Genomic DNA, 26,106 nt, shown 5'->3' with positions numbered 1-26,106 from the left:
ACAAGGGACTGGGAACCACAGTCTTGTTTCGGTGAGTCACATTCACGCACAATTACAGAGGGAAGCAAGCAGGACTAGGGAACGCTCTCAGGAGCTCAGGTTTCCAGTGGGTGGGGGAGCGGGGGTGGGGAATTGATTGCAGGTACAACATAATTCATTTAACAGTGAGGCTAAAGTGCAAGCTATTTCTAGGGACGGTGCATGCTGTTTGGAATATGCCAATCAGAAATGAGGTAAACAACATTTCTACAGAAAGCTCTGTTTCACATGCACGAAGTAAGAGTGATCAATAATCTGTTGTGCAACTAAACCCTAGTATTTTGAGCTAAGTAAACGGACTCTCCATTACAACTTCCAAAGTCCCACATCCAGTAGACAAAGCACAACATAGCCAGGGACTTTCCAAGAAAAGACAGTGAGTCACAGTGTGGCGTGCGGTGGACGAACTATAAGCCTGAAATCACTGCCCCTAGGAGGAAAAGGCTTGGTCCACCCCATTCACCCATAAGTGCCAGCCCACAGGACGAAGCAGGCAGCCAGAAACACAAGGCCTGATGCCATCAGCTGTGATGAGGGAACACTGGTCTTGGGATGACACCAGTGACTTAATTCTTCCATTATCAAAAGAGTAACAATAAACTAGCAGGTCCGTTTTGTAACATAAAAGTTTACTAAAATCCACGGGTGAATTTTGCCTTTTCCCTCCAAACTTGAAAACATAATGAAAGAACATAACCTTTTATGTCGCTATTTTATAGTTGGCAGTCTCTCTACAGACTGGGGAAATTTTTGACAAGCTATATTACCTGGTGTCCTAACTTCTAGTAATGACATATTAGAAACAGAACCCAGTCAATTTTTAACATCATCTGTCATCAAGTCTCCCCTTTAGAACTGAAAAATAAGCCATTAACTATATACCATTCTTCACAGCAATAACCTCAAAATTATAAAATAGATAGCAGGGGCCAGCCCGGTGGCTCAGGTCATTAGAGCTCCATGCTCCTAATTCCAAAGGCTGCCGGTTCGATTCCCACATAGGCCAGTGGGCTCTCAACCGCAAGGTTGCCAGTTCAATTCCTCGAGTCCCGCAAGGGATGGTGGGCTGTGCCCCCTGCAACTAGCAATGGCAACTGGATCTGGAGCTGAGCTGCGCCCTCCACAACTAAGACTGAAAGGATAACAACTTGAAGCTGAATGGCACCCTCCACAACTAAGATTGAAAGGACAACAACTTGACTTGGAAAAAAAGTACTGGAAGTACACACTGTTCCCCAATAACAATAAAGTCCTGTTCCCCTTCCCCAATAAAATCTTAAAAAAAGAATAGATAGCAATGCAGAACTCAGCTACAAAAATAATATAGAATTTATTATCTCCTGATTTGTGAAACTGGGCACATCAAACAGGACACTTTATGTACTGGGGTTGAGGAGAAGCAAAGATGGGCGACACCACATGGATAAATGAAAAAACAAATACCCAGTGCCTCAAAATAAGGAGCTACTCCTCCAGAGGATGATACGGCCTCCCCTGAGTCCACAGGTAGACAAGGCATGCTTGCTTGGAACTGCCAGCTGGACAAGCTGCTGTGGGGTTCTAACCTTGGTCTGTTCTTTGTGTGGCAATCAGTGAGAACATGATTTTAAAAGTCCCATTTAGGTGGTGGTTGTTTTTCTTTCTATTATGAGGCAGACCTAGAGCAAGGCCTGGAGGTGAGAATATAAAGAGACAGGTTTCAGACACAGCTCTGCAAAAGCATACAAGGTTGATTTAGTTTGTCTGCTTTTTGCATTGTGAAAAGAACTCCATATAGATTTTATCATATTGGGGAAATATTTATCTCCACAGATATGGAGCCAGACTCTGATTATTAATATTCGTCACTGGCAGTATGTACCCTAGGTGTGGAGAAGGAGTATATAATTACCCAATGGAAGTATCCGGAAGACGCAGCTCATGCTGGTAGGGGACTCTCAAAGGGTCCCAGACTGGGGTCCAATCCCCACCTGTCCTGCTGAAGTCCCTCTGTGAAGGGGGTCAAGGCGGCACAGGCAGACTTAGAGAAATGAACAGGACACCACCATGGATGTTTTGATAAGAAAACAGAGACAGATTGCAGGGCAAGACCAAACTCAGTGGACCAGTGACTGTTTCTCTAAAGGGGAGGAGAAGGGGGAGAGGCAGAAGGTGAGGATTTTCCATGGATGGAGGTTAGAAGAAGTTTCTCTCACCAGAGGCACAGGCATGAGGAACGGGGGGCAGGGCTAGGAACTGAGATGGGGCCCCAAGATAAGTAGCGGTTTTACTTTATTTGGATAGGGACTTTTCCTTTGGCCTATGGATGCAGTCATGCATTCTGTACTTTTAATTTGAGGTAAAATTCACATAACATAAAATGCACCCTTTTAACTATTTTAAATTATACAATTCGGTCATTTTTAATATAGTCACAATGTTGTACAACCAAATACTTGTAAAATGTTTTCCCTTCCTATGTTCTAATTCCCTTTATGTGTCCCAATCCTTCAATAACATCTCCATTGCCTATATAGCCCTGGGTAGAGAGGCTAAGGGAGCCAAGAGAACAGGCCAGGGAAAGGAAATGTGCTCTGTCCCAGGCACCCTTGCACTGATGACAGTGCAAACAGAGTGGCTCCCTGGGGGAGGGGAATGCAGCTCAGAAGCTCCCTGCAGGCGCTGTCTGGAAGCCAGCAGCCACCCACAGTGAAGCCAGGAGTGGTGGCAGAAATGCACAACTGACAGGACCGCTGACAGTGGAGAACCCGGGGCAGATGACAGGCAATCCCCTCTTCTAACACACATTGCAGGAGGGAGACCCACTGGCTCGAGGCTGGGAGTGGGTAGGGGAAAGAGGAGGCAGATACCTCAGGTTACACAAGGAAATTATTATGCTGCTACCCTGCATGACCATGTATCTGAGGTAGTTATGTTCTGTAAAGTCACCACAAACCCTGCGTGCTGAATACTGACCATTGTTTCTGGGAAAATACAAGGATAGGTTCCAGCAAGCCTCTAGTCACCACAGTTTTGTCAGCAAGTTAATACATAACTTTGTTTGATGTGTGTTTCTGTTTAAGGAACCTTATATAATATACGTAGTTGGCTCCTTAGCACCGAGCTCACAGCAACCAGCACTGTGTACTCACGCCTGGAGAAGCTCATCTAACACACACATACTTTCTCCGTAAAGCACACACTGCCACCTTCTTGAATTTAGGGACTTCAGCAGCATGCCTGGGGGACATTTCAAACAATGAAATCACCAACAAACAGCCCCCAAGTTAAAAAAAAAAAAAATAGGCACTAAATAAACCATGAAAACAACATTTGCTTGTAGTATGAGAACTGAATCGAGATGGCAGTGTCACCTCGTTGGGTCTCAGCTGGAAACATGTGCATTTTCACCACTTTGAACATGTCTGCAAATTACTGTGAAAGCGCCATGAGTATTGATTTGGGGGTGACAAATAAATTTGAGCAAGTAGTAGAATTCTCAGATTCAGAACGTGTAAATAATGAGGAATGACTGCATTATACACACACACTGATTCTGCATCAGTTCATGGGGCTGATGAATTTCAGGATTAATTACATCATTGAACATAGATATTTAATCTGTGAATACATTAAATAGACCATTTTTTAACTTAATTTAAATGTGTTTTGATATTTAATATTTTACCACATAAAACACTGCATTCCTATTAGACAAACCATGATATAATACAGACAGAGGAGCTAGGTTTGAGTTTTAAAGATTTCCCTGTTTGCAAAGGAAGAGCTGGTTATTCCAGCCACACCAATTACCAGCGTGCTTTGAGGATTAAATGTGATCATGTGTGTGATGGCACTTTGTAAACACCCAGGCCCTGGGTTTCACAGGCCTTTTGATTAACGAGGTAAGTATAAAAGGACATGCTCACTTACCTGGACCCAAATATAACTGTCTACTGCCTTTAGGACCTTCACATTGTTAACGGGGTGTATTTCCACCAACAGAGTCAAGCACTTTGATCCTACAAAGTAAAGGAGGCTTTTAGTAAGGAAGATCAGAATATCACACATCATCATCTCCACACAGGTTCACTGAACTTTGAAAATGTAAGTGTGTTGCCTACTGTATTAGCTATTCCACACAGAAAAGCAATTTTCTTAACCTTTACTTTGACATTTCTTAAAACCCAAAATAGATACGGAAAACATCATAAAGGAGAAGTTGATTGGCGTGGAGTGAGGAATACGGTGCCGCCCATTCCCCCACCGTTTTCAGCACAGTAGCTTCACAGGCCCTCTGGCTTCTAAATCCAAACAAACACAACTCATTCAGCGTCACTCCAACTCTGCAGCACAATGGCAAATACCGATTATGTACAAAAATAATAAGGTATTTCTGATGTACCAACATGTGAGGGTTGACAGCATCTATGGTAGGATGGGCTTGGCTTCCCTCAGGAATGGGGTGCCGCTGTGCTGATAAAGACCCACTTCTTTCCTCAGTGTCACATTTGAGCAAATGTCATCAAAGATAGCAAGCAGGAGGAAGTCCTTGGACACAGGCTAGGATGGGGTGACCACAGATATCCCAATTTAGGCCACGAGTTCCCCTCCCCCAAGAGTAAACCTCAAAAAGAGGGAATTACATCTGAGTTGTTAGAAAGGCTCTAATATTCTCAGATTCTTTTTCAATGACTTTTTTGTAAATAACAATGCACAATTTGGGGATGGCAGAGCAGCCTGGAATTCAATCAGTGCCAGTTGGCACTATTTAAAAAAGTTATCTGACAGCACTGCTTCATTTAATTTTTATAAAAAGGCAAAGAATGTAAAACAATTTCTGGGATAGGCCTCACAGTTGTGAATACCTCTGGCTGGATACCTCTGTAAAAATGCTTTAAAGATTACTGGAAAAGCAAGACAGTGAGGGGTTATTATGTGGGATTACAAATATACAACAACTAAACAAATGAAAATCAAGTGCTGCTTAGGCAATGGGTACTTGCAGCTGAGGATAAAAATCCCAGTGACAGGATCATACACCAATTCAAAAGGGCTGTTGTGTTTCTAATAACGGGGACAGAGAGAAAGGTGAGGTGCTTTCAGAATTTGCTTGAATGACTGAAAAACGGCTTTAGGAATAAGAAAGACTTTCGTGTCAAAGATCCTTGTGACAAAAAATAGAATAGGCATTTTCTGTGAAATGTGAGAATGAGACAAAAAGCAATTTTCCTTATTATGTAATTTTAAGTGTGTATAATTAAATTAATATATTACGTACTATAGAAGACATTTGACTATTTTACCTCTTGCCCTAAAAGTTGTATTTCCAGTTGTATTTCAACTGGAAAGAAAAAACTTTTGGGAGGGGAAAAATATGGAATCAGCTTACGTTTGGCCTTTTTGACAGTGAATTTGTACCCAAATGAGATAACCAGCTATCAGCTAAATTCACTTGCCTTTAAAATGGGAGGATTTTCAAGAGCAAAAACCATGTTCCTACACTAATAGTTCCAGTCTTCAGAGCAGCCCAGGTGCATAACTAATATAATTAGCATAATGATAAGAGTAATTTTGAAAACGGGAATTTCTCCCAATAACATACCATGTGCTCTCATAGTGTAACAGGAAGCGCTCTGGATTAGGATTCTGGAGTTATCAGCTCTAGTTTAAGCTCTGCCGCTGACCTAATATATACTTTTCAGCAAATCACGATGCTCTTCAGACTCTAGATGTTACAGTCTGTCTCATTTCAATGGGAAAAATCTCATTATAAGCAACAGAGTGTCAAATAACACCTTGAGACTGACTACATATTATAATCAAATGGCTTACCAAGTCATTCATGGACAGGTGAAATAAGCCTTTGCAAAATATTTATTCAAAAGACAAAACAATACAATAGATGGTAGAGTGTTCTCTGGTCACATCATTTCTGAAATCTTCACTGAACAAAGGGCTCCTAGGATCTCCTCGTCTGTCTATACCTCACCCTGTTCTCCTCCAGCTTCAGCTCCCACTGTTCGGCCCCTTGTTCCTTCCAATCCGACCTCACTGACCCCTACCCATCCTTGAACAGCACGTCTACTAAGTACGCTCTGGCCCTCAGGGCCTTTGCATGGGCTGTGCACTACATCAGAAATGTGCTTCCCATAGCCACTCACTCGCTCCCTCCCTTCTTGCAGATCTCTATTGAAATACTCCTCTAACAGTGTTTGCTAGGATCCTCCCCAAAATAACCTAACTGCACTCAAATACTTTCCTCAGACTATACTAAGACAAGAAGTTATCTCAGGGAACAGGATCACTTTCGCCAGGAAGGGCTGGCATGAGGGAATGGGGAGACCGAACCAGGGAGAAGAGTAGGCCAATATCAGGGGCATTATCAAATTCTAGATAGGACCTCCCGTCCAGGTGACCACCTGGAGCTACATGGAGTACAACTCAGAGTTACCCACTTTGGGGATGGAAAGGGGGAGTTATTTATCCTTCACCTGCTTGCTCCCCAGTGGTCACGGCTTAGCCTATTTGGAATCCTTTCCAACTTACTTCAGGTGGTGCATGTGCAGATAGGAACCAGGTTTTCCCAAGGGCTCTGGGCAAAAAGCAAAAAGTAGGCAGAGCAGCTGAGCTGAGATACTGTCCGTCAAATGACATTTGGGCAGAGCTGGTTCTCATTGCAGAGGCCAGCTGGAAAGGTGAGCTAAGAAGACAAAGTATGAGGTATCCAATACAATAACTAACAATGTTCACTCTAATATTTTTAAAGATGAGACAGATAATCTCACTAGAGGTTGCACCAAATCTCACTGCATCAAACTTCCAAAACTGAGTAAGCCTATCTGAATAGGATTTAATGTTGAAGTCAAATAAAACTTACAGTGAAGTTGGTCTGAGAGTACATTTTATAATGTACATAATCACCACTGTTCTGCATGACTATTAGGCACAGATGGTAAACATAATGGAAAGAGCACAGTTACTACTGGGTTTACCGGCATAATCAAGAATTCCTAAGGCTAAAAGGAATGAGGCTCAAGAACTAGGAGAAGCAGGGAGCTAATCCAAGTTCTGTATAGATACCCAGCCTTGCGACTGGGAGGAACATAAGCCACTGGCCCTTCTCTTCTTGGGTAAAGAGGTGTATTAGCCCAGGAGAGCAGGGTCATATCCTGGTTTTGTCCCTACCCTTGTCTTAAGGGCCAGGACATCAAAATGTTAGATCCTGTTTTGCCTAAGCTAGTCCAGGCCCCTTACCTCTGAAGTGAGCAGTGCACCTCATTCTAAGATGACCAGAGAATGCTAAGAGGAGCACATGGCACAGAAGAGGGAAGAGGGCTGCTGTGCTTCTCGGTGTAATACGACAGGCAGGAGGGAAGGTAGGACGAGTAATACCCAAGGTGAGATTTCAGGGGAAGCCTCCTGCTCACCAACCTCTCCCAGAAACTCTTCCACTGAGGTCCCTGAGGAGCTCCCATCCAGACTCAGCTCTGGTTTCCTTCACACTTTATGAGCTGGCTCTGTGGGAGCTCAGGACGACCTCATAAGCCACACGCGCAAAGTATGTAAAAGGGTTTTTCCATCACACACAACCGCGGGAGACTGCATCTGACTGGGAACTATGCTAACAAAAGAAGCAGTTTAAGTGCCGAATGAACAGAACAGATGGAACACACTGCAGGACTGGAATAGCAAGAGACTGAAAAGAGGTCCACTAGACCAGAGGTTGAAAAATCGTAGTCCACAGGCTGTATCCAGCCACCAACGATAACAGGTGGTTGTCATTGCCCGAGTAGAATTTTCAAAAAATATTTGAGCCAACATTTAAACATTAAAGTTTCACCAAAAAAAGTCCATGCTTCTCTTGATAAGTTGAAAAGCTGGTCCCACTGGGTTTACTGCCCTCCCTTAAAGACAGGACCCAACCCCCATGGGACACCCCACCCACTACTAGTCCCTAGAGCTCACCATGAGAGCAACTGCCACTCCTCTTTGCACACCACTGTATCCCCAGCACCATGCATAGTACCTGACCCCTCAGTATTTGTTGTGTTCTGAACAGATGGACGTCATAGAATATTAAAAGAAAGAGGGAGGGAACATCACGTGGATAATACCTGTGAAGTGGCGAATGGGAAGAATTGACTTTTTATGTAGAATTGGTGGACTACTCACAATACCTTATGTATTGGTCAATAGTTAACAAGATATAAGGGAAAAAATGGTATTCTTGAAGGAATACCACGCTTTGCCCAACTCTTTACGCCAGCTTTTCACTGTAGGGTTCTAGTATGTTCTCAATTTTTATTTAGTCTGCAGGTGCTAAATGCCTTTTTAATACTTTTGCTATTCAGTGTTATAATGCTTTCTGCACTTTCTTGTTTACTTGAAAAAAAAATTTTAAACTCTTTTTCACATTTGATATGACCTTTACTTTTCATCCTGAGATAAAGCTCTTTGTAAAGATGCCTGAAATTTGACTGACTCGTTCAATAAATCTTCATCTATCAATAGGCACTAAAAAGTATAATTTCATTACCTGGTTGAAGCTCATTTTTTCTTCCTTCTTTAGTAGATTGAACTAAACTTGCAGCTAACGGAAAAAAGAAAAAATAATTCATTAGCAAATGATCCATACAATGACCTGTTAAAGTTTATCATTTTCTGCCTGAAATATATGAGGGCTCAGGGGACCTGTCAGTGGATGATTAAGGTAGAATACAAAGCATTCTTTTTTTTTTCTAGGTAGACTCAACAGAGCCTTTATTTTAACTCTAATCTCCCAAGATTACCTCTTCCCAGAAAATCATTGTAATAGACTAATCAAATACTGCAAATATCAAATACTTTAAGACTCAAAAAATGTGGTTTAGTTCTTGACATGTAGGTAGCAATAAGAGTTCAACTTACCAAGCAAAGTTCTCTCACTGTTGACAGAGCCACTGACAACTTGCAAGTCTTTCTCAAATGTATAGAGATGCTATTAAAACAAAAGCATTTTTTAATATGGAGTTTTATATTAAATAACACTTTTATGAATACAAATTCCCATTTAACTGTCCACCAAGTATCATGGTGGCAAAACATTTTATTAAAGAACTATCAATGAACCAGTTTGTCTGGTTCTGAGACGTTTCTGATTTTTTTTTAAGTTTGCTATTGTAGGCCATGTTTGACACTTAAATTTAGCCTTAAGGCAACAGAGCATAGTGGTTAAGAGCAGACCTTAGAGCCAAACTAGACTCACTTTAAATCCTTCCTCTGCCACTGGCTAGCTGTGTGACTCTGAACAAGTTATTCAAACTCCCTATCTTCCCATCACTAAAACAGGAATCATCATACCTCTTTTATGAGATTGTTAGAAGGGTCAAGTGAGATAATCCATATGAAGTCTGCCACACATGATAAGCACTCAAATGTTAGCTATTATAATTATCAAGGCAAGTAAAGTTTTAATCAAATTATGTAACATGATATGATTAGCTATGTCTAAGAGATTATCAAAGGGCCATCTCTTATAGAACTCTCATATTTAGTGCATTGGCAAAGTAATCTTCTATACTTATTTAATCTTTATTTTTTATTGTCTTGTTGCTGTTTGAAATGTTGCAAGATTCCATTTCCTTGAGTATTAAAGAAAATGAAAATAGTCATGCAGAAGGAGGATGTGAGGTACAAATTGAGGAACTGGTGACAATCATTTATATTAGTTAAACACTCACTTTTAAAGATTTTTATTAAAATATAGCTAACATACAATATTATATTATTTTCAGGTGTACATCATAGTTATTCAACAGTACCTACTTGGCAATATACCTAGTTATTACCATATTATTGATTGTATCCCCTGTGCTAAAGAAGTGATCACAAGTCCAGCAACCATCTGACACTGTACCACGCTATCACAATACTATTGACTATATTCCTTGTGCTGCACATTACATCCCCAAGACTTATTTGTTTTATACCTGGAAATTTGGACCTCTTGTTCCCTTTATCTTTTTCTCCCCTTTTATAATTTTTCAATTACAGTTGACATTCAACATTATTTTATATTTCTTTCAGGTGTACAGTATAGACTTTATATAATTAAAGAAATGACCCCCCTGACTAGTCTAGTACCCACCTGGCGCTATACATAGTTATTACCATATTATTGATTATATTCCCTATACTTTACATCCCCGGGACTATTTTGTAACTACTAATTTGTACTTCTTAATCCCTTCACCTTTTACACCCACCCCTAACCCCTCCCTTCTGGCAACCATCAAAATGTTCTCTATATCTATGAGTCTGTTTCTGTTTCATTTGCTTGTTTATTTTGTTCTTTAGATTCCACTTATAAGTGAAATCATATGACACTTTTCTTTAGCTCTCTGACTTACTACACACAGCACAATACCCTCTAGGTAAACACTCTCAAAGTGCACTCAGAGGCTAAGGAAAGATAAAGAGTCTTAGACTTCAGGAGAGAAAGGACTAAGAGAAACAGTGAATAGCAGAAGTATTAAGAAGGTAATTAGTAGATACGGAGAACAAACTGATGGTTGCTAGATAGGAGGGGGTTGGAGGATGGGGGAGAAGGTGAAAGGATTAGGAAGTACAAGTTGGTAGTCACAAAATAGTCACCGGGATATGAAACACTGTATGGGGAATATAATCAATAATGTAAAGACTATGTAGGGTGCCAGATGGGCACTGGACTTATTGGGGGGATCGCTTCATAGATTATATAAATGCCTAACCACTGAGTTATACACCTGAAACTGATATAAAATAATACTGAATGTCAACTATAATTAAATATAGATATATAGATAGATATAATCACGGGAATATAGTCAATGGTATCATAATAGCTACACATGATGTCAGATGGGTAGTAGTCCTGGTGGGTTTATCACTTTGTGAGGGGTATAAATGTCTAAGCATTATGCTGTTTTGTACATCTGAAACTAATTTTAAAAAAAGGTAATTAGTACCTACAGACAAAAAAAGTACTGAGAACACACTAGAATCCTATGGCCAGAAGTTGATGAAAAATGTTGGGAAGTCAGGAAACACTTGATTAGAGAAAGTGAACTGTGAATAAGAACTAAGAATAAGAAGGTTCTGTATTCACGTGAGAAATTTTGGTTTCCTTTGACTCTTGTTCTAATTGAGGGATTCTAATTTGTAAGTAAGAAGAATCATGGATGTATACACTTAATGTTTAGTGTCTGATTCTTTTAATTATAAAATAACACATGAGCATGTAGTCTCAGTACTTAAAACATGCAAACACTACCAAATAAAAAGTCAAAGCTCTCTATTATGCTTATCAATCCCAACTCTCTTCTAAAATGAAACATGTTGGTAATTTGCTCTGTAGCCTTCCAGGTCTTTTAAAATGAGTTTTTAATATGTATTTATGCACATATATTGCATAGTTTTCTTGCAAGTTTCTTAAAATGTAAATGGAATGTATTATCCTGGCAACTTGCTTTTTTCATGTAACAATGTGTTCTAGAGAAGTTTCTGTGCCAGTTTATACTTATATACTTCTTAATCCCTTAATATTTGTATATTGTTTTTACACAGGCGCTAATGACTCCCTTCCTTTTGCCCCCAGAATTAGACAAGCCTGTCACATCATCCAATGCCTTATGTGAGTTGTTGGAGGAGAAATGAACAAAAGCAGGCTGGGTTCTCCATACCAGGGTCTTTGAGAAATAATGAGAAGCAAGAGAGTGAAGGTTAAGCAGAAGCAGAACTCAGAGCCAGAGGTCGTTATGAGACCCTAAGCTTTTGGGAGCACGCAAACTTAGGGAGGGCATTGGACTTCCTACATTCCTACAGAATACTGGGCAATTGGTTTGAGCCAATTTTGTTTAAACCTCAAAGGACTAAGAGACTTCAGCTGATATTTTGGTCCAAAAGTGCTTGCACTTTTTTTTTTTTTTTTTTTAAGATAATGGTGCCAAGAGAGGGTAAAAGGGAGAAGAGAAGAAAGGCAAGGAAATAAAAACTAAATTTTTGGAAAATGAAATGAGAATTTGTATCTAGAACAAGGCAATGGCAGAAAGAAGGAAAACTCTAAGAGCAGTAAAGTAACCACCGAGTAATCTATAATTTATGGTGATTTTTTTACCTCATTTTGTCTGATTTGGCAATCATATAATCCAAAGAAGACATTTCCCTTATTGTCCTAAAAAATAATTAACCAGGTGTTTATTAAACGTTATTTTTTCAGCAAGTTAGAATATTACAGGTTTTCAAAGAGACCTGCAATAATCCAATCAACCTTAGCAATAAGCACTCTAAAGTTCACAAAGTCAGCATGTCAGTAAGGGACCCAAGTTGTTTCAGCTGGGCACCGGGGCTCACAGAGTAAAACGGATTAAGAGCGTACAGCTCAGTGAGTTTAGGGGACCTTGTCTAGTAGGACTGAGCATGGCGAAGGGGCCAATCTTTTTGTACTTCCGTTTATTTAAGATAATATGTATGATGGATATTGGGAGTGGCTGGATCGAATCCATGATATTCTTATAAGTAATACTTTTTTGAGTCATACAGTTCCTTAAGTGCAGCATACTTATAACTACAACTTAAAATAAAAACATTTTTAAACAAAATAAAAGTATCATGGTACAACTACGCAAAGCAAACTGGCCACTGAAATTGTTCTTTCATGTTTCCGCACTACAATAAAGTTATCAGTAAAGTTAAATTTTTTTCCTAAAATACTTAACATTGAAAACAAATTGTTAAATAATAATGCCTCAAAAATCTGAGCGTGTCTAAGTCTGAATAGATGACATAGAGTAATTGCATTTAATATTTTCTCAGAGATAAAAAAAATTAACATATTATTAGGTTTAAACATCTTTTACTTGATATTTTCCTATAGAAAGTGGAACTGTTCATTTATTCAAAAAATTTGAGCACTCTGTCAGACATTATGCAGTTTTATTTTATTTTTCAACAAGACACTTCATAAAACTGAATTTAAATCACCCTATTCAATCTCACAAAATAAAAAAGTCATATGCTAAAGGTTAAATGCCAACCAATCTGATTCATGACCCTTCAATAAGACAGAGCATAAATTCTTTAAAAAAAGAATATAGTTAAAATAGTAAATTTTATACTATGTATATTTTACATATTTTACCACAATAAAGAGAGAATATAGACATACCTTATAGGTATAGATTATATTTCCATTTCTTTCAACATTCAGTACACGTAAGCTCTCATAATTATTTTCGAAAATACCTGAAAAGATAATAATAGCAAGTTAATACTGAGGAGATGTTTAAGAACATAACAAATATAATATTAGTGAAAAGCCAAGTACAAAAGACTACATACTGGTAATTCCATTCTATAGAGTTTACAAACAGGCAAAGCTAATCTACTGTATTAAAGGTGAGAACAATTGATAGGGGGGTGTCTCAGGGGAGCTTCGGAGGTGCTGGTAATGTACGTGTTGGCAATACTGATATGCTCACTTTGCAGTAACTTACTGAGCTGCACAATCTTGTCCTGCGTAGATTTCTTCATGTGTGTTATATTTCCATAAATTGTAAGTTTCTATTAGTTTTTCTTTATGTATTTTGAAGCTGTTATTTATTAGGGGCATAAAAATTTAGAATTGTTATAGCTCCCAGGAACTCAGCAGAGCTGAAAGATTAGTAGATTAAAGCCACAGCTAAAAAAGCAAGTAACAGTCAAGGCTTTTATCATTTACTGTGATAAGCAAAAGACTAAAGCAGAGAAAGCACCATCTTCCCAGTCCATTTCCCCCATGGAATGGGTGAAGGGTCAGCAGCTCAGCCCAGAGATAGGGGGCCCAGAAAGCCCCCAATAAAAGGCTGCTGCAGTACTATGGACCTAGGGGCTCAGGGGAGAGAGAGGGAAAACAACTAAGAGTGAAAAGCACCAAGTACTGAGTCAAAGTGGAAAAAAAGTACCTTCAATGTTCCCCTCCTTTTCCTGCTAAGGTTGTTTCAGCAGAGGCTCCTGATAAGGAGGCCTCCAAATGAAAGCACCTGGGCTGGGAGTGCCGCTGTGCATAAGGTTATGGTCAGCCAGGGGGCCCTGAGCCTTAACTTTCAGAGACTGCAGGGCACTGGCTTTGCAACAAGTCTGGTTTGGGGAGGGCAGCTTCCGCCCATGAGGCCTGCCAAGTAAAGCTTTTGTAATTGCATATGGGTGGGTCTGAAAAAAATCACACATGTTTTTAACCAGGAGCTGGACTAGTCAACCCTTCATTCATATAATACGTCCTTATCTTTAATAATTTTTTTCACTTTAAAGGTTACTTTGTCTGATATCAATACATGTAGCTACATCAGCTTTCTTTTGGTCAGTGCTACATAATATAACTTTTTCTATCCTTTTATTATTAATCTTCCTGTAGTCTCACATTTAACATATGTCTTCCATGCAGATCCTTTAGAGTATTAGTCCATTTACATTTAATGTAATCCCTGATATATTGAGTTTATATCAATCATATTACTATTTGTTTTCAATGTGACTCAGCTGTCTTACTCTTTCCTTGGCTTATTCTGGATTAATCAGAGTTTCACTATATCATTCTTCTACCTATTAACTTATCAGTTATATATTCTTTTGTTATTCTTTTATTAGTTATCCCAAAGATTACATGAACTCTTAATGTAGACTGATTTAATATATGTGGTGCCAAGAAATGAGAGGCAATTGAAACTCTCATACACTAATAACGGGAATTGGAAAACTGTCCAGTAGCTATTGAAACTGAACATATATGGCTCAGCAATTGGAGTTATACATATATCCCAACAGAAATATGCACATATCCTGTTTCCCCGAAAATAAGACCTAGCTGGACAATCAGCTCCAAAAATTAATATAAGACTCAGTATTATATTGTATTATATTATTATTATATTATACCCAGTATTATATTATATTAATTATATTATATTATATTATATTATATTATATTATATTATATTATATTATATTATTATATTAGACCTGGTCTTATATTATAATAAAATAAGACCAGGTCTTGTATTAATTTTTGCTCCAAAAGACACATTAGAGCTGATTGTCCGGCTAGGTCTTATTTTCAGGGAAACACAGTATTTCAGCAAATAACACACACCATGTCTATAGCACTATGTTCATAATGGCCAAAACTGGAAACCCAAAATATCCATCAAGTGAATACCCAAATAGTGGAATACTGTACAACAATAAGAATAATTTCATTTGCTATCACATACAACATAAATAATTGAGCAAAAGAAGCCCAGATCCCCCCTCCCAAATATTCACAAACTATATGATTTAATTTACACACAAGTTTCAAAAATAGGTAAAATTAATCTACGGTGCTGGATAAATGATAGCTGGAAAGGAGCATAAGGTGGTACTTGGGGGTTCTATTAATGTTCTTTTCCCTGCTCTGAGTGATAGTTACGTGGATGTATTTCACTTATGATATGTGTACTTTTCTGTATGAACACCATATTTTGATGAAGGACATAAAGATTCTTTACACAAAACATTTAACTTATAAGTTAACTGACTGTCATGTTTCTGCTAAAATTTCAGGCTATTCCTCTCAATTCCACAGTTAAAGGATTTAAACATTGGTATATACAACATTGGTAATTATCACCATTAATTGGGGAGAAATGTCTAGTTCCCCAATTTACTCAAAATTAAATTGCTTTAACTTCACTCATTTTCCATACATGAAGAGTATTTTTATTTTTCCCCTTCCCCCAACTCCGGTTCAAGCTGTTATTCTCAGTCTAGTTGTGTAGGACACAGCGTCCTGGCCCATGCTGGTATTATGAGCCTTGCGCTCCACCTGGCTGAGGCAGCTGGTCAGCTGCTCACAGCAGCTCTTGCCTGCTGGTGGCCGGCCCATGGCAGCCCATGGCGGCCCACGGCAGCCCACAGCAGCCCAGCTCCAGGTCGAGCCATTGCTCACAATCTTAGCTGTAGAGGACACAGCTCACTGGCCCATGTGGGAATCGAACCAGCGACCTCGGCATTAGGAGCACAGTGCTCCAACCACCTGGGCCATCGGGCCTCCCCACATGAAGAGTATTTTCAGATGTTAAAATATGTTGATTATGACAAACTCCAATATTCAGACAAAACATATGCAATATATAACTCAGAGCAAATTTAAGTTTGTATTCCTGATTAAAATGGAAGAAACAAGATACAAAATAAGGATAATTGGTGACCTGGAGTCCTGCACTAGAGCTGGGGGTGGGAAACACTCAAGAGACAAAGAGCAGGTTTCGCTGAGAACTTAGGAATCATCCTGAATCTCTCTTCCCCACTCCTCACAGGAAGAAGCTGCCTAGATCTTCTGGGGGTGAGGCAAAGGGAGAGGGGAAGTATTTTTTTATATGTGATATATACACTTTTCAATGTATATTGAGCTGTCAGACATAGTTCCCATTGATTTTTTTTAAACGAGAATAATCACTTAGTCTCTCAGGAGAATAATATGATTCAATTAGCCTGCTACTAAACAGTACTTCACAATTTTCAGAGTTCTCATTTCAGAGTTCATCCACACTGTGTAAGGTATTATGGGCCCAGCGTAATGATAAAACAATTGAGTTTGAATGAGGTTAAGACACGTGGCAAATATCATATGTCAAATAAGTGACACAGACTCATCTCAAACCTAGAAAAGTGTAAACAGAATGAACTAAGTTTCCTGTACCACATTTACAATGGGAAAACGAATAATTACTGAAAAATCCTCTTAAGGCAGATTTTGCAGACATCTAAAGAGAATATCAGTGAGTTTCTTTTCATCCTGTACATGACTCAAAACTTCTGGAATGCAATGTGTCAATATTTTGAGAAGTATTTTTTTTCTTTCAAGATTATAAGGATGCTGGGAGAGAACTTCTCAAAAGTACACTTAAAAGGTTTCAGCTAAGATAACAAACTCCTTTACAAGAAATCTTGGTAGGAAAATTCAATTCCCTTGCAAAAGCACAACTATTTTCAAATCACTAAAAAATTAAGAGAAAAAAATTCAACAAGTACAGATTACAATAAATGATACATACTTATTCCATTAAATATTAGGTTGGTGCAAAAGTAATTGCAAAAACCGCAATTACTTTTGCACCAACCTAACAGTAGTTCTCAACTCTGGCTGTCCATCAGAATCATCAGGAGAGTTTTTAAAAGAACATGGGTACCCAAACCCTACACCAAAATACTGATTTGATTGGGCTGGTGAGGGGTCTGTTCTCTGGTGTGTGTGTGTGTGTGTGTGTGTGTGTGTGTGTGTGTGTATGTTCCCTGGGTGATTCTAATGTGTAGCCAGAGTCAAGAACCACTAAACTACATATTTATAATATATATTAAACAGTATTCATTAGATAGCGTAACTGGGACCATGTTATAATATAATCATGGTAGACAGCTGAAAGAAATAATAAAATTAATGCCTTCATGGGTCTGTTAGATAGTAATAACTGCAGCCTTAAATAACCCTGCAGTTATGTACATGGTTCTCATCTCAAAGCCATTTGAATTAGACAAATTTGGCTTTGTTGAAAATCCAGAGACCAGCGTCTTACCATGCAACATTAACCCATCATCCCTTTCTCCCCAGATTAATTGCTCATGTTTTAGACACACCCTTTTAAAAGAACTATTCAATAACATCTTTGCTTATTCATGCTGACTCTTCTCCCAGCCATTCATCACTGGAAAGTCCAGAGGAGGAAGTTTAGCAATTTCAAATGAGGAAATGAAGTTTAATTTTACAGTTCAGTGTACTCAGTGCTCATGAAGAAAAAAATGTAGCATTTTGATAGATACGATACTTGCATAAGTAAACCTACTAAAGAAAAGGAGAATACTTAGATATTAAAGATGCTGGCAAGTCATAGCTCCCGTAAAATTTAAATTGGTTTACCAGATATTCTTGTCCATTTCTATCTATTCTTTGCTAAACACAAGTGATTTCACTTTACAGGAATATGTTTGCCAAATTTTTTCCCAAAAAACTATGAGACAAAAATCAAATTAAAAAATATTACTTGTTTTTCCAATGACTACACGGGGTGGGGTGCAGGGGCGGGGGAATCTCACAGCCTTATACAAAAATTTGAACTAGTTCCTAATACACAGATCAAGAGGTGCCAAAATATGATTATACCCATGACATTTCTGTTCTGTAAATAATTCACATAAATCCTCAGGCTCAACATGACCAAATATTATAATTCCTGAATTTATGAAGTAAACACTATTATGTGATTTAGAATTCATATTTTGAATAAAATGAAAAAAAAACAAGAATGGGGGATTAGTTAAGAAGCAATAAAAAGGGATAAAAATGAAAAAAGGAGACTACGAAGGTAGGGGAAAGAAAAGGGAAAAGAAAAGACAATGCTGAGAGAACAGTGAAACAATGAATGAAAACGAAGTGACTAAGCCAATCCCCAGACCCCCAAATAGATCTGGTGTATACAGGAGGCAACTACAACAATGAAATCATTACTCAAGTCAGTCACCTCGTAGAATATATCACTTCCCTGGTAAAGATGAATGATTATATCATTTGAAAAATGAATCAATCTGGTATCATACACCCAAGAATGACAAAAGCAGGCAAGAAGATACGGACGAGAAAACATATGTTCTTTCTGGTCTTAAATATACGTGACATTTAAACCTTAAAAAATTTACATACCATGGACTTTTTTTTAGTTTCTTGAAGATGCGATACATCCCAACAGGGGATTAAGTATTGGATACAAAAATTAATATATAAAAACTATTGTTTTGCTATTTACCAGTAATACTTAGAACACGTGATGTTTTTAAGTGTGCTTTTTATGAGAGCAACAAGAAATTAACAATAACCCAGGAATAAATCTAGCAAAAGTGTGCAGAACTTTCATGGAGAAAATTCTAAGACATAGTAAGAGTCATAAAGAGGACCTAAATAAATAGCAAGCTATACTTTATTCATAGTTGGGAAGATTTAATATTGCAAAGATGCCTGTTCTCCCCAAGCTGATCTATAGATTCAATGCAACTAAAAAATTCCAACAGACTCTTTGGTGGAATCTGACAGGTTGATTCCAAAAAAAATATATATGAAAGAGCAAAGGGTACAGAATAGCCGAGATGCTGTTAAAGACAGAGGGGAGAAGACTTACCCTACCAGTTATCAAGAATTACCATAAAAATACTTATTAAGATGTCTTTGTCTTAAGTGGACAAAAGAACAAAATTAAGAAACAAGAAAAGGAGCCCCATATGTATATGGAAACTTGATGTGTGACAGAAGTGGTTTTGCTGTCCATGTGAAGAGGCAAGGCATATCATTTGGTTAATGATATTAGAAGAATTAGTTACTAATATGAAAAACAATAAAATTGGATTCCTACATCATATCACACACAAAAATAAATTCTGTATGTATTAAAGAACAAAATGTGAACAGCAAAAATGTAAAGATTTTAGAAGTTAGTATAAAAATGTTTTCGTGACTTCTAAATAGGGGAGAACTTCTTTAAAAGATCCAAAAAAGCACAAACCATAATGGGAAAGACTGATAAATTGGACTCCATTAAAATTAAGAACTCCTGTTTATCAAAGGAACCATCACACACAAAGTAACAATTGAGAGAAAAATGTTTGCAACACATATAATGAATAAAGGACTAGAATCATGAATACATAAAGAACCCTTAAAAATCAATATGGAAAAAAATGCAATATAAAAGTAGACAAAAGGATGAACAGACATCTCATGGAAGGAGAAACTCAAATGGTAAATAAATATATAGAGATACTCACCTCAGACCAATGAAACAACATCTAGACCACCAGCTTGGTAAAAAATTAAAAATCTGGAAATATCAAGAGCTTGAGAGGATACAGAATACCAAAAACATGCCTATACTATAAATGGGATATTAATAAGTATAACTACTTTGGAAAACAATTTGGCACTACCCAAGGAAAATAAAAACGTGCATAGCCCATGACTCAGCAGCTCCCCTGTTAGACAGCCGTCCTAGGGAAATTTACACATGTGTCCACCAGGCAACACACACACACACACACACACACACACACACAGTCGATAAAAAGCACTGATTATAACACATATCCCAGAAACCTCCCAAATGCCACCAACCAGGGAAAGGATTAGTAAAGGTGGGTTCTCAGGGAAGCACCCTGAGACAGTTTAGTATCCAGGATGTTCATTATGGAGTGCTTAGTAAGGTGGGATCAACACCTGCAAGAGGAAGGAGAAAGGAGCAGGACCAGGTAGGGGAGAAGTCAAGCTGCAATGTAGGCCCAGTAGCCTCAAGACACCTCAGGGTCCTCCATTGGAGAAGTTCTATAACTGAAATGGATTGTCAGAGTTGTCCCATGTTGAATCAAAATGGCCAGGCCTGTACATCCCATCTAGATGTGGGCCACACCCAAAGGTCAGTTGGGCAAGGCAGACAGCCCTGTGCCAAGGCAATCCTTGAAGGGCCTGACAGCGCAAAACTATCTGCTGACTCGGAGCACCTGGGACAAGCCCTTCCTTGAAAGGGGGATCCAAGCGGTGCATCTCCATGTCCACTATATTGTTGTATTAAGTTGGTGCAAAAGTAAGTGTGGTTTAAAAGGTTAAAAATAATTGCAAAAACCGTAATTACTTTTGCACCAACCTAATATATTCACACAGTGGAATACTACACAGCAGCGAAAAATTAATGACCTAAAACTAGAGTAGTCAACATGGATAAGTTTCACAATATTGAGGGAAAAAAAGCAAAAAGAATATATATGCTTTCATTTACTTAAAATTCACAAACAAGCAAAATGAAATTATATTTTGCTTAGGGAAAATATATATGGGGTAAAACTATAAATAAGATCACAGGAATGTTAAAATATAAAAGTTTAAATGATTGCTACCCCTGGGAGATGAGGGATAGAGAGAGAAATAGGATCAGAAAGGGGACACAAGAGCCTTCAAAAGTCTTGATACTGTTCTGTTTTTAAGGTGGGTACATGGTTTTGTGTAATTATTGTTAGTATTTATAGCTTATATGTGTTAAAATATTCTTTTGCATACTTGTTTTAATTTTTAAAAGAACAAATATTTTCTCCATTTATTTCAGGAGAAACCATTTTCCCCAAGTTCAACCCAGAACCAGGAGATGCAGTAACCAAATCTGGTCTCCTTATTCCTTACCCCTGGTTGACTAAAAGACTAACTATCCTATAGGCACTGAATTTCCATGGCTGACATAGCCCAGCTCCCGGCTATTTTGCCACCACTAGGAAATCTTCAATTGTATTTGTTGATGTAAAAATATTAAGGCTTCAAATTTAGATAGCAAATGTGCAGAGAAGAGACATTACAATGGTATAATTATTCACAATTTACATTTGAAAAGCTGAGACTTTGAAAGGAAAATAACTTGCACAAATGTGTGGAGTAATAGCTGTGCTAGAAATAAAATAGAATCCCAGATTCCCCTGCTAGTGCTACAAATTATAGCAGAGGAAGAATTTTTTTTTTTTTTCTGAGCTACCACCCACTGGTGATTATCAGTAGTAACAACTTCTTTTAGTATAACAGGGCTAATATCTTGCCAAGATGATCTGCAAAAGCAAAAGACAACCAATATAAGAGAAAAAGCTGCTATGTCTAGTAAGTTTACTTTCTGAGAACCCAAGGGTATCTATTGTTTAGTGGAATGTCAACACCCAAGTTTGTATTTCTTCAGATATTAGTGAAAGACACAAGGAAGCCAAAATCTAACCACCTCATACACAGCATTTCAATCACAACACGCATTACTGAAACATAAGGCTGTGGCATTTCCCACTCCAACTAACTTCTCACTTGCAGACACCTGCCATATGGCTGTAAGGTGGAGGTTCAGAGAAAAGGACCAGTTTGTGGTGGGAAGCAGACTTGGAACCGCCTATTGTATTTTAAAAAGTTAAACCTTCAAAAACTCTTTAGACATTCAGGAGACTTTGTAAAATTTCCCCCAAAATGGTAAGTTTTGCTAATAATGACACGAGTCATTAGTCAAATTCGTTCGCTCGTCAAAAGCAAGCCTTGAGCTACAAAAACATGATTCCTTATTTGGAACTAACAATCAACATACCAAGACATGGAACCCTACAAACATTCTGCTAAAGCCACAGGATAGTGGAGATACAAGGTAGGGACAGAAAACTTTCACCAGAGGTTAAGCGGAAAGGAGTTGTAAACAAGGGTAATTTGATAGCCCTTCCCCCCAAAATGCCCGGCAGCAGTCTACAGTGTTTAATTAAGGAAAAAACCAGAGGGGAAAAAAAAACACTGGAGTGTGAGAGCTACTGTGCACAGGTGGGATTCAAGGGTGTGACTGCTTTGAAGTTGAATGTAAGCACTGAAGATGCATCATTACTTACAGCAAACTTCTTCAAAAGAAAATAAAAAGCACCTGGGAAATCAGAGTTCCCCTTCTTTAAAGTTTTCATTGATCAATGCTGGGAAGGTTCAAAAGTCACTTTTCACTCCCTCATCAAAATTCAAAACAAAGGATTTTTTGTGACCGATGAAAACCAATGTCCCCAGAGGCAGCTGGCAGGAAACCTGAGCATCATTTTGACGCCGCCCTCGCGGGCGGACGCAGGTGGTGCGCTGTGGGTGGAGGGATGGTGCTTCTTTGGAAAACAGCGGGTTCTCAGTTCACTGCTCACCGCCTGCACGCGGACCGCTGCCCTCTTGCACTTCACATCTGAAGCGCCATTGTCCCCTAAATCACCGACACTGTTCACACCGATGCAGAAAAAGGTCTCACAGATGTGGGGACAAACTGTGCAACTGTTAAGTATTTATGTAATTTTCTTGGTGGCCATGATTCCTCTTTTCTTTCTCATAACACAAGAACATCCAGGGGCCCCTAGTCTTGACATAACCCATACCAGAGTAATGTACCTTCCCAGACAGGTGAGATGTGAATGTAGCGGAGAGAACGACCCTCTCTCCCGCCCCGCCAACTTGGGTCGGGGGAACGGAGTCTCCACAGCTGCGCCTCCATGCCCTGCTCTGATGAGATGATGCTGAGGGTACCACTAGTCCCCCCGCCTTTCTGCTACAGGTGAATTACTGTGGGCAACAAGTAAGCCAGAGGCTGGAGGACTCGCTACGAGCAGCAGTGCAGCCCAGCCGCGACCTTGCCCAGGGGCTGCCCCTCCTACTTTCACCCACTGGCCTGGGGTGAGGGTGGCACAGCCCGGACTCCAAAGAGGGAAGCTCAAGTCTTCGTCACTAACCTTCACAGGTTGGTGGGGCACACAGGCTGCCCCCCACCCGGTCTAGTCGCTGCCCACCACCTCAGCCCAGCCTGGGAGGCCCCTAGGTATGAATGACTCAGGCTCCCAGCCTCACCGGCCCCCACCCGCTTCCCGCTACCCTTGACGCGCGCCGCCAGCACCTGCGCCGCCACCTCGGGCCCCAGCGCCCGCTGACGCCGCCCGCTGCGCCCGCAGCCACGGGAGCACGTCCTTCCGGAGATCGAAGTCGGAGACCAGACGGAGAGCCATGGCGGGGACGCGGCCACCGGGCGGCTCTGGGGCACCGCGCCGCGGGCATCCCCGGCCAGCGCTCGCTACCTCGCCCCCGTCCCCTGCGCCCGCCCCCTCCTTCCTCTCCCCGCCTCCCGGCGCCGGCCGCTTTCGGTTCTGCTGCTTCCCGGCATGAGAAGCCCCAAGCACCGCCTCCCAGCCTGCTCCGAGCACCGGAGCCGTCAGCTGGGCACTCTGGGCTCGAAGGGGGACCGAGGCGCGGGGACCGGGACCAACCGGGCCCTGAACCCTCAATGTGTTCTCTCCAGGCGGGGACAGAAAGGGCGGGAAGATTCGGGTTTTCAAGGGCCCTGGAGGAGCTGTGGCTAGACCAAAGGTTTCCAAACTGTGCTGCACTTTAGATGTGAGTGCTAGGCATTTTTCTTTCCTTTTTTCTTTTTTTCTTTCTTTCTTTTAAATCCCTAGATGATTCCGCTGTGCAGCAAAGTTTGGAACCCAGTTGGCTAGAGTTATCACTAGCTGGGTTATCTGAGAAGGTTCCAGGTCATCGCAGGGGCATAAGTGGAAGGCATTTTGCGGCCTATTCGACCAGTTTCAAGGGTGGTAGCGTTTTATCAGTAGTATTTAGGTAGTAAGTAGCAAAGGGGAGCATGTAAAGAAGATGGTTCTATTTTAAGCTACTGGAGACACTGGAAAGTGTTAATCAGCTTAAACACAGTCTGGTCCTCTGTCTGTTTAAATTAGGCTTCCCAACAATGGATTCAGTGAAGCTGAATTGTTAGGATTCCCTCTGCGATTGATCTTTTAAAAAATGCTCTCGTTCTTCCAGGGGCACCTGCCTTCTTGGGCACTTCCTCACCCCCATCACTACAAATATGTCCAGTGTTTTCTTAATCTCCTCACTCAGCTTTCTTTTCATTCCCACCTGCAGCATCAGTAAGTTTAGCGGTTGCTGTGCCTTTGTGAACATCAAAGCCAGGTTATTACTCGCCCTAAAACAAAGCTGTCCCAATGTCTCCATGCAGAAAATCTTGAGTAACAGGTGGCTGCCCAGAAAGAAGTGCCTACACTTTACCAGGCCTTGCCAGCCTCTCCTGTAGAACTTTGGCTCCAGGCTAACCTGACTTCCAAAACCCCTCTAATTCCACCCTCCTTCCTCTGAAAACAATCACCATCGCCTTCCATCCTGGATCCACAAAGCCTTCTCACAACTACAGCCCACAGCGACCTTCCCAGTCCTGAACTCCTAGAGATGTATTGCTATTACACCTCATTTGACAATCATATACTGCCTTGAGATACAGAAATTGAATCTTGAGGCTTGGCACACCTCTCTGCCCCTTTGCCTCCTACTAGGGGCTAACAGAGTACCTGGAAGGTGCTCAAAGGTTACTGAAAAATGAGTAAATAGAGTAATAGGCGAAAGAACGCTTTGTCATGTGTTTCTCAAAATTAGGGTCTGAAAACTACCTGCACTGCAGTCATCTGAGAAACTGTTTCACAATGCAGATTTCTGGGCTCCAGTTTAGACCTAGGCAAGGCCCAGAAATGTGCATTCTAGCCAGAGCCTCAGGTGAATCTTAGGCTTGCTAAGGTTTAAGAACTACTCTAAATTAAAGTAAAAGAAACTCTTGATTTTGCCCTAGAGACATGTTTCTCCAATTGAGGTAGTCGGTGATTTCAAGTAGAACTCCACTATTCACCACCATATATGTAGTAGGAAAATCCTCCCACCTGTAAATTGCATGAAGCTTGAACAGAAACGCTTAATGAGGCTGCTAATATCATTAGTGCATAAAAGGGAGGCCACTGAAATCATGAGGAACTACTACAACGAATGTTTCATACCCAATGAAGCTTGTCATATAGAAACATCTCCATTTGCTTATTGTAGTTCTGTTGTCTTTATTTTCACAGTTAACCTCTATTTTGCCAAGCAAGACTGATTTTATAGTCCTCATCAAGCAATGATTTATATAAAAATTCTCTTCCAAATAAATTTAAGTAAAAAAGAACATAGAGAGGGTGAGAAACAATAACCAAGATGGCAGAAAGATGTGGTCAAAACCATGACAGAAGTGTATGAATGACAGAGTTCAGAGATTATTTGCTAAGGAAAAAGACGGGTGAATGGTGACTTACTGGTTTAAAACTTGTGAAGAGTTAAGAGAAGAAGAATGCTGGTGGATTATCCTTCAACTCCAGAGAAGACAGCACTAGAGACTGTCACATTGTTCTTTATTTAAAAGCTGATTCATTGATGGATGTGTTAACTTCACTGTGGTAATCATTTCAGTGTATATATATATAACAAATCATCACAGTGTACCTTTAAATACATACAATTTTATTTGTCAATTATACCTCAGTAAAACTGGAAAAAGAAAAGCTGCCTCAAAGAATCATTAAGCACTAGAACTGGCTTTTGGATAGAAGTCTTTCTGCTTCTTGGAGATTTAAGAATAAACCATCGTCTTCATTAAAATCAGAGCATAGCATAGAGTTGGA

The 26,106-nt window shown here is 39.8% G+C and overlaps 1 protein-coding gene across 4 annotated transcripts in view; it reads right to left on the bottom strand.

Annotated features, from left to right (window-relative positions):
* The window catches only part of GSAP (gamma-secretase activating protein), a 101,140-nt gene extending 77,420 nt beyond the window's left edge, over window positions 1–23,720 (bottom strand). Inside the window, exons 1-6 of one of the 4 annotated variants that reach the window (XM_019744568.3) lie at window positions 23,508–23,720; window positions 13,205–13,281; window positions 12,155–12,211; window positions 8,929–8,998; window positions 8,558–8,611; window positions 3,952–4,040 (exon numbers count right to left, since the gene is read on the bottom strand). In XM_019744568.3, the coding sequence (XP_019600127.2) occupies window positions 3,952–4,040; window positions 8,558–8,611; window positions 8,929–8,998; window positions 12,155–12,211; window positions 13,205–13,281; window positions 23,508–23,616 (456 nt within the window). In that variant the 5' untranslated portion in view covers window positions 23,617–23,720. Of the gene's footprint in view, window positions 1–3,951; window positions 4,041–8,557; window positions 8,612–8,928; window positions 8,999–12,154; window positions 12,212–13,204; window positions 13,282–22,511; window positions 23,048–23,507 lie in introns of those variants that run through there. The other 3 variants (XM_019744572.3, XM_019744570.3, XM_019744569.3) reach the window with 3 other exon arrangements.
* Between the last annotated feature and the right edge of the window lie 2,386 nt (window positions 23,721–26,106).

The sequence above is a fragment of the Rhinolophus sinicus genome, chromosome 4 (genome assembly GCF_057876585.1).
Source record: "Rhinolophus sinicus isolate RSI-liver-muscle chromosome 4, RSI-T2T, whole genome shotgun sequence".
Lineage (NCBI taxonomy): Eukaryota > Metazoa > Chordata > Mammalia > Chiroptera > Rhinolophidae > Rhinolophus > Rhinolophus sinicus.
The sequence above is the reverse complement of the archived record's forward strand: the minus strand, read 5'-3'. Positions and strand labels throughout refer to the sequence as shown.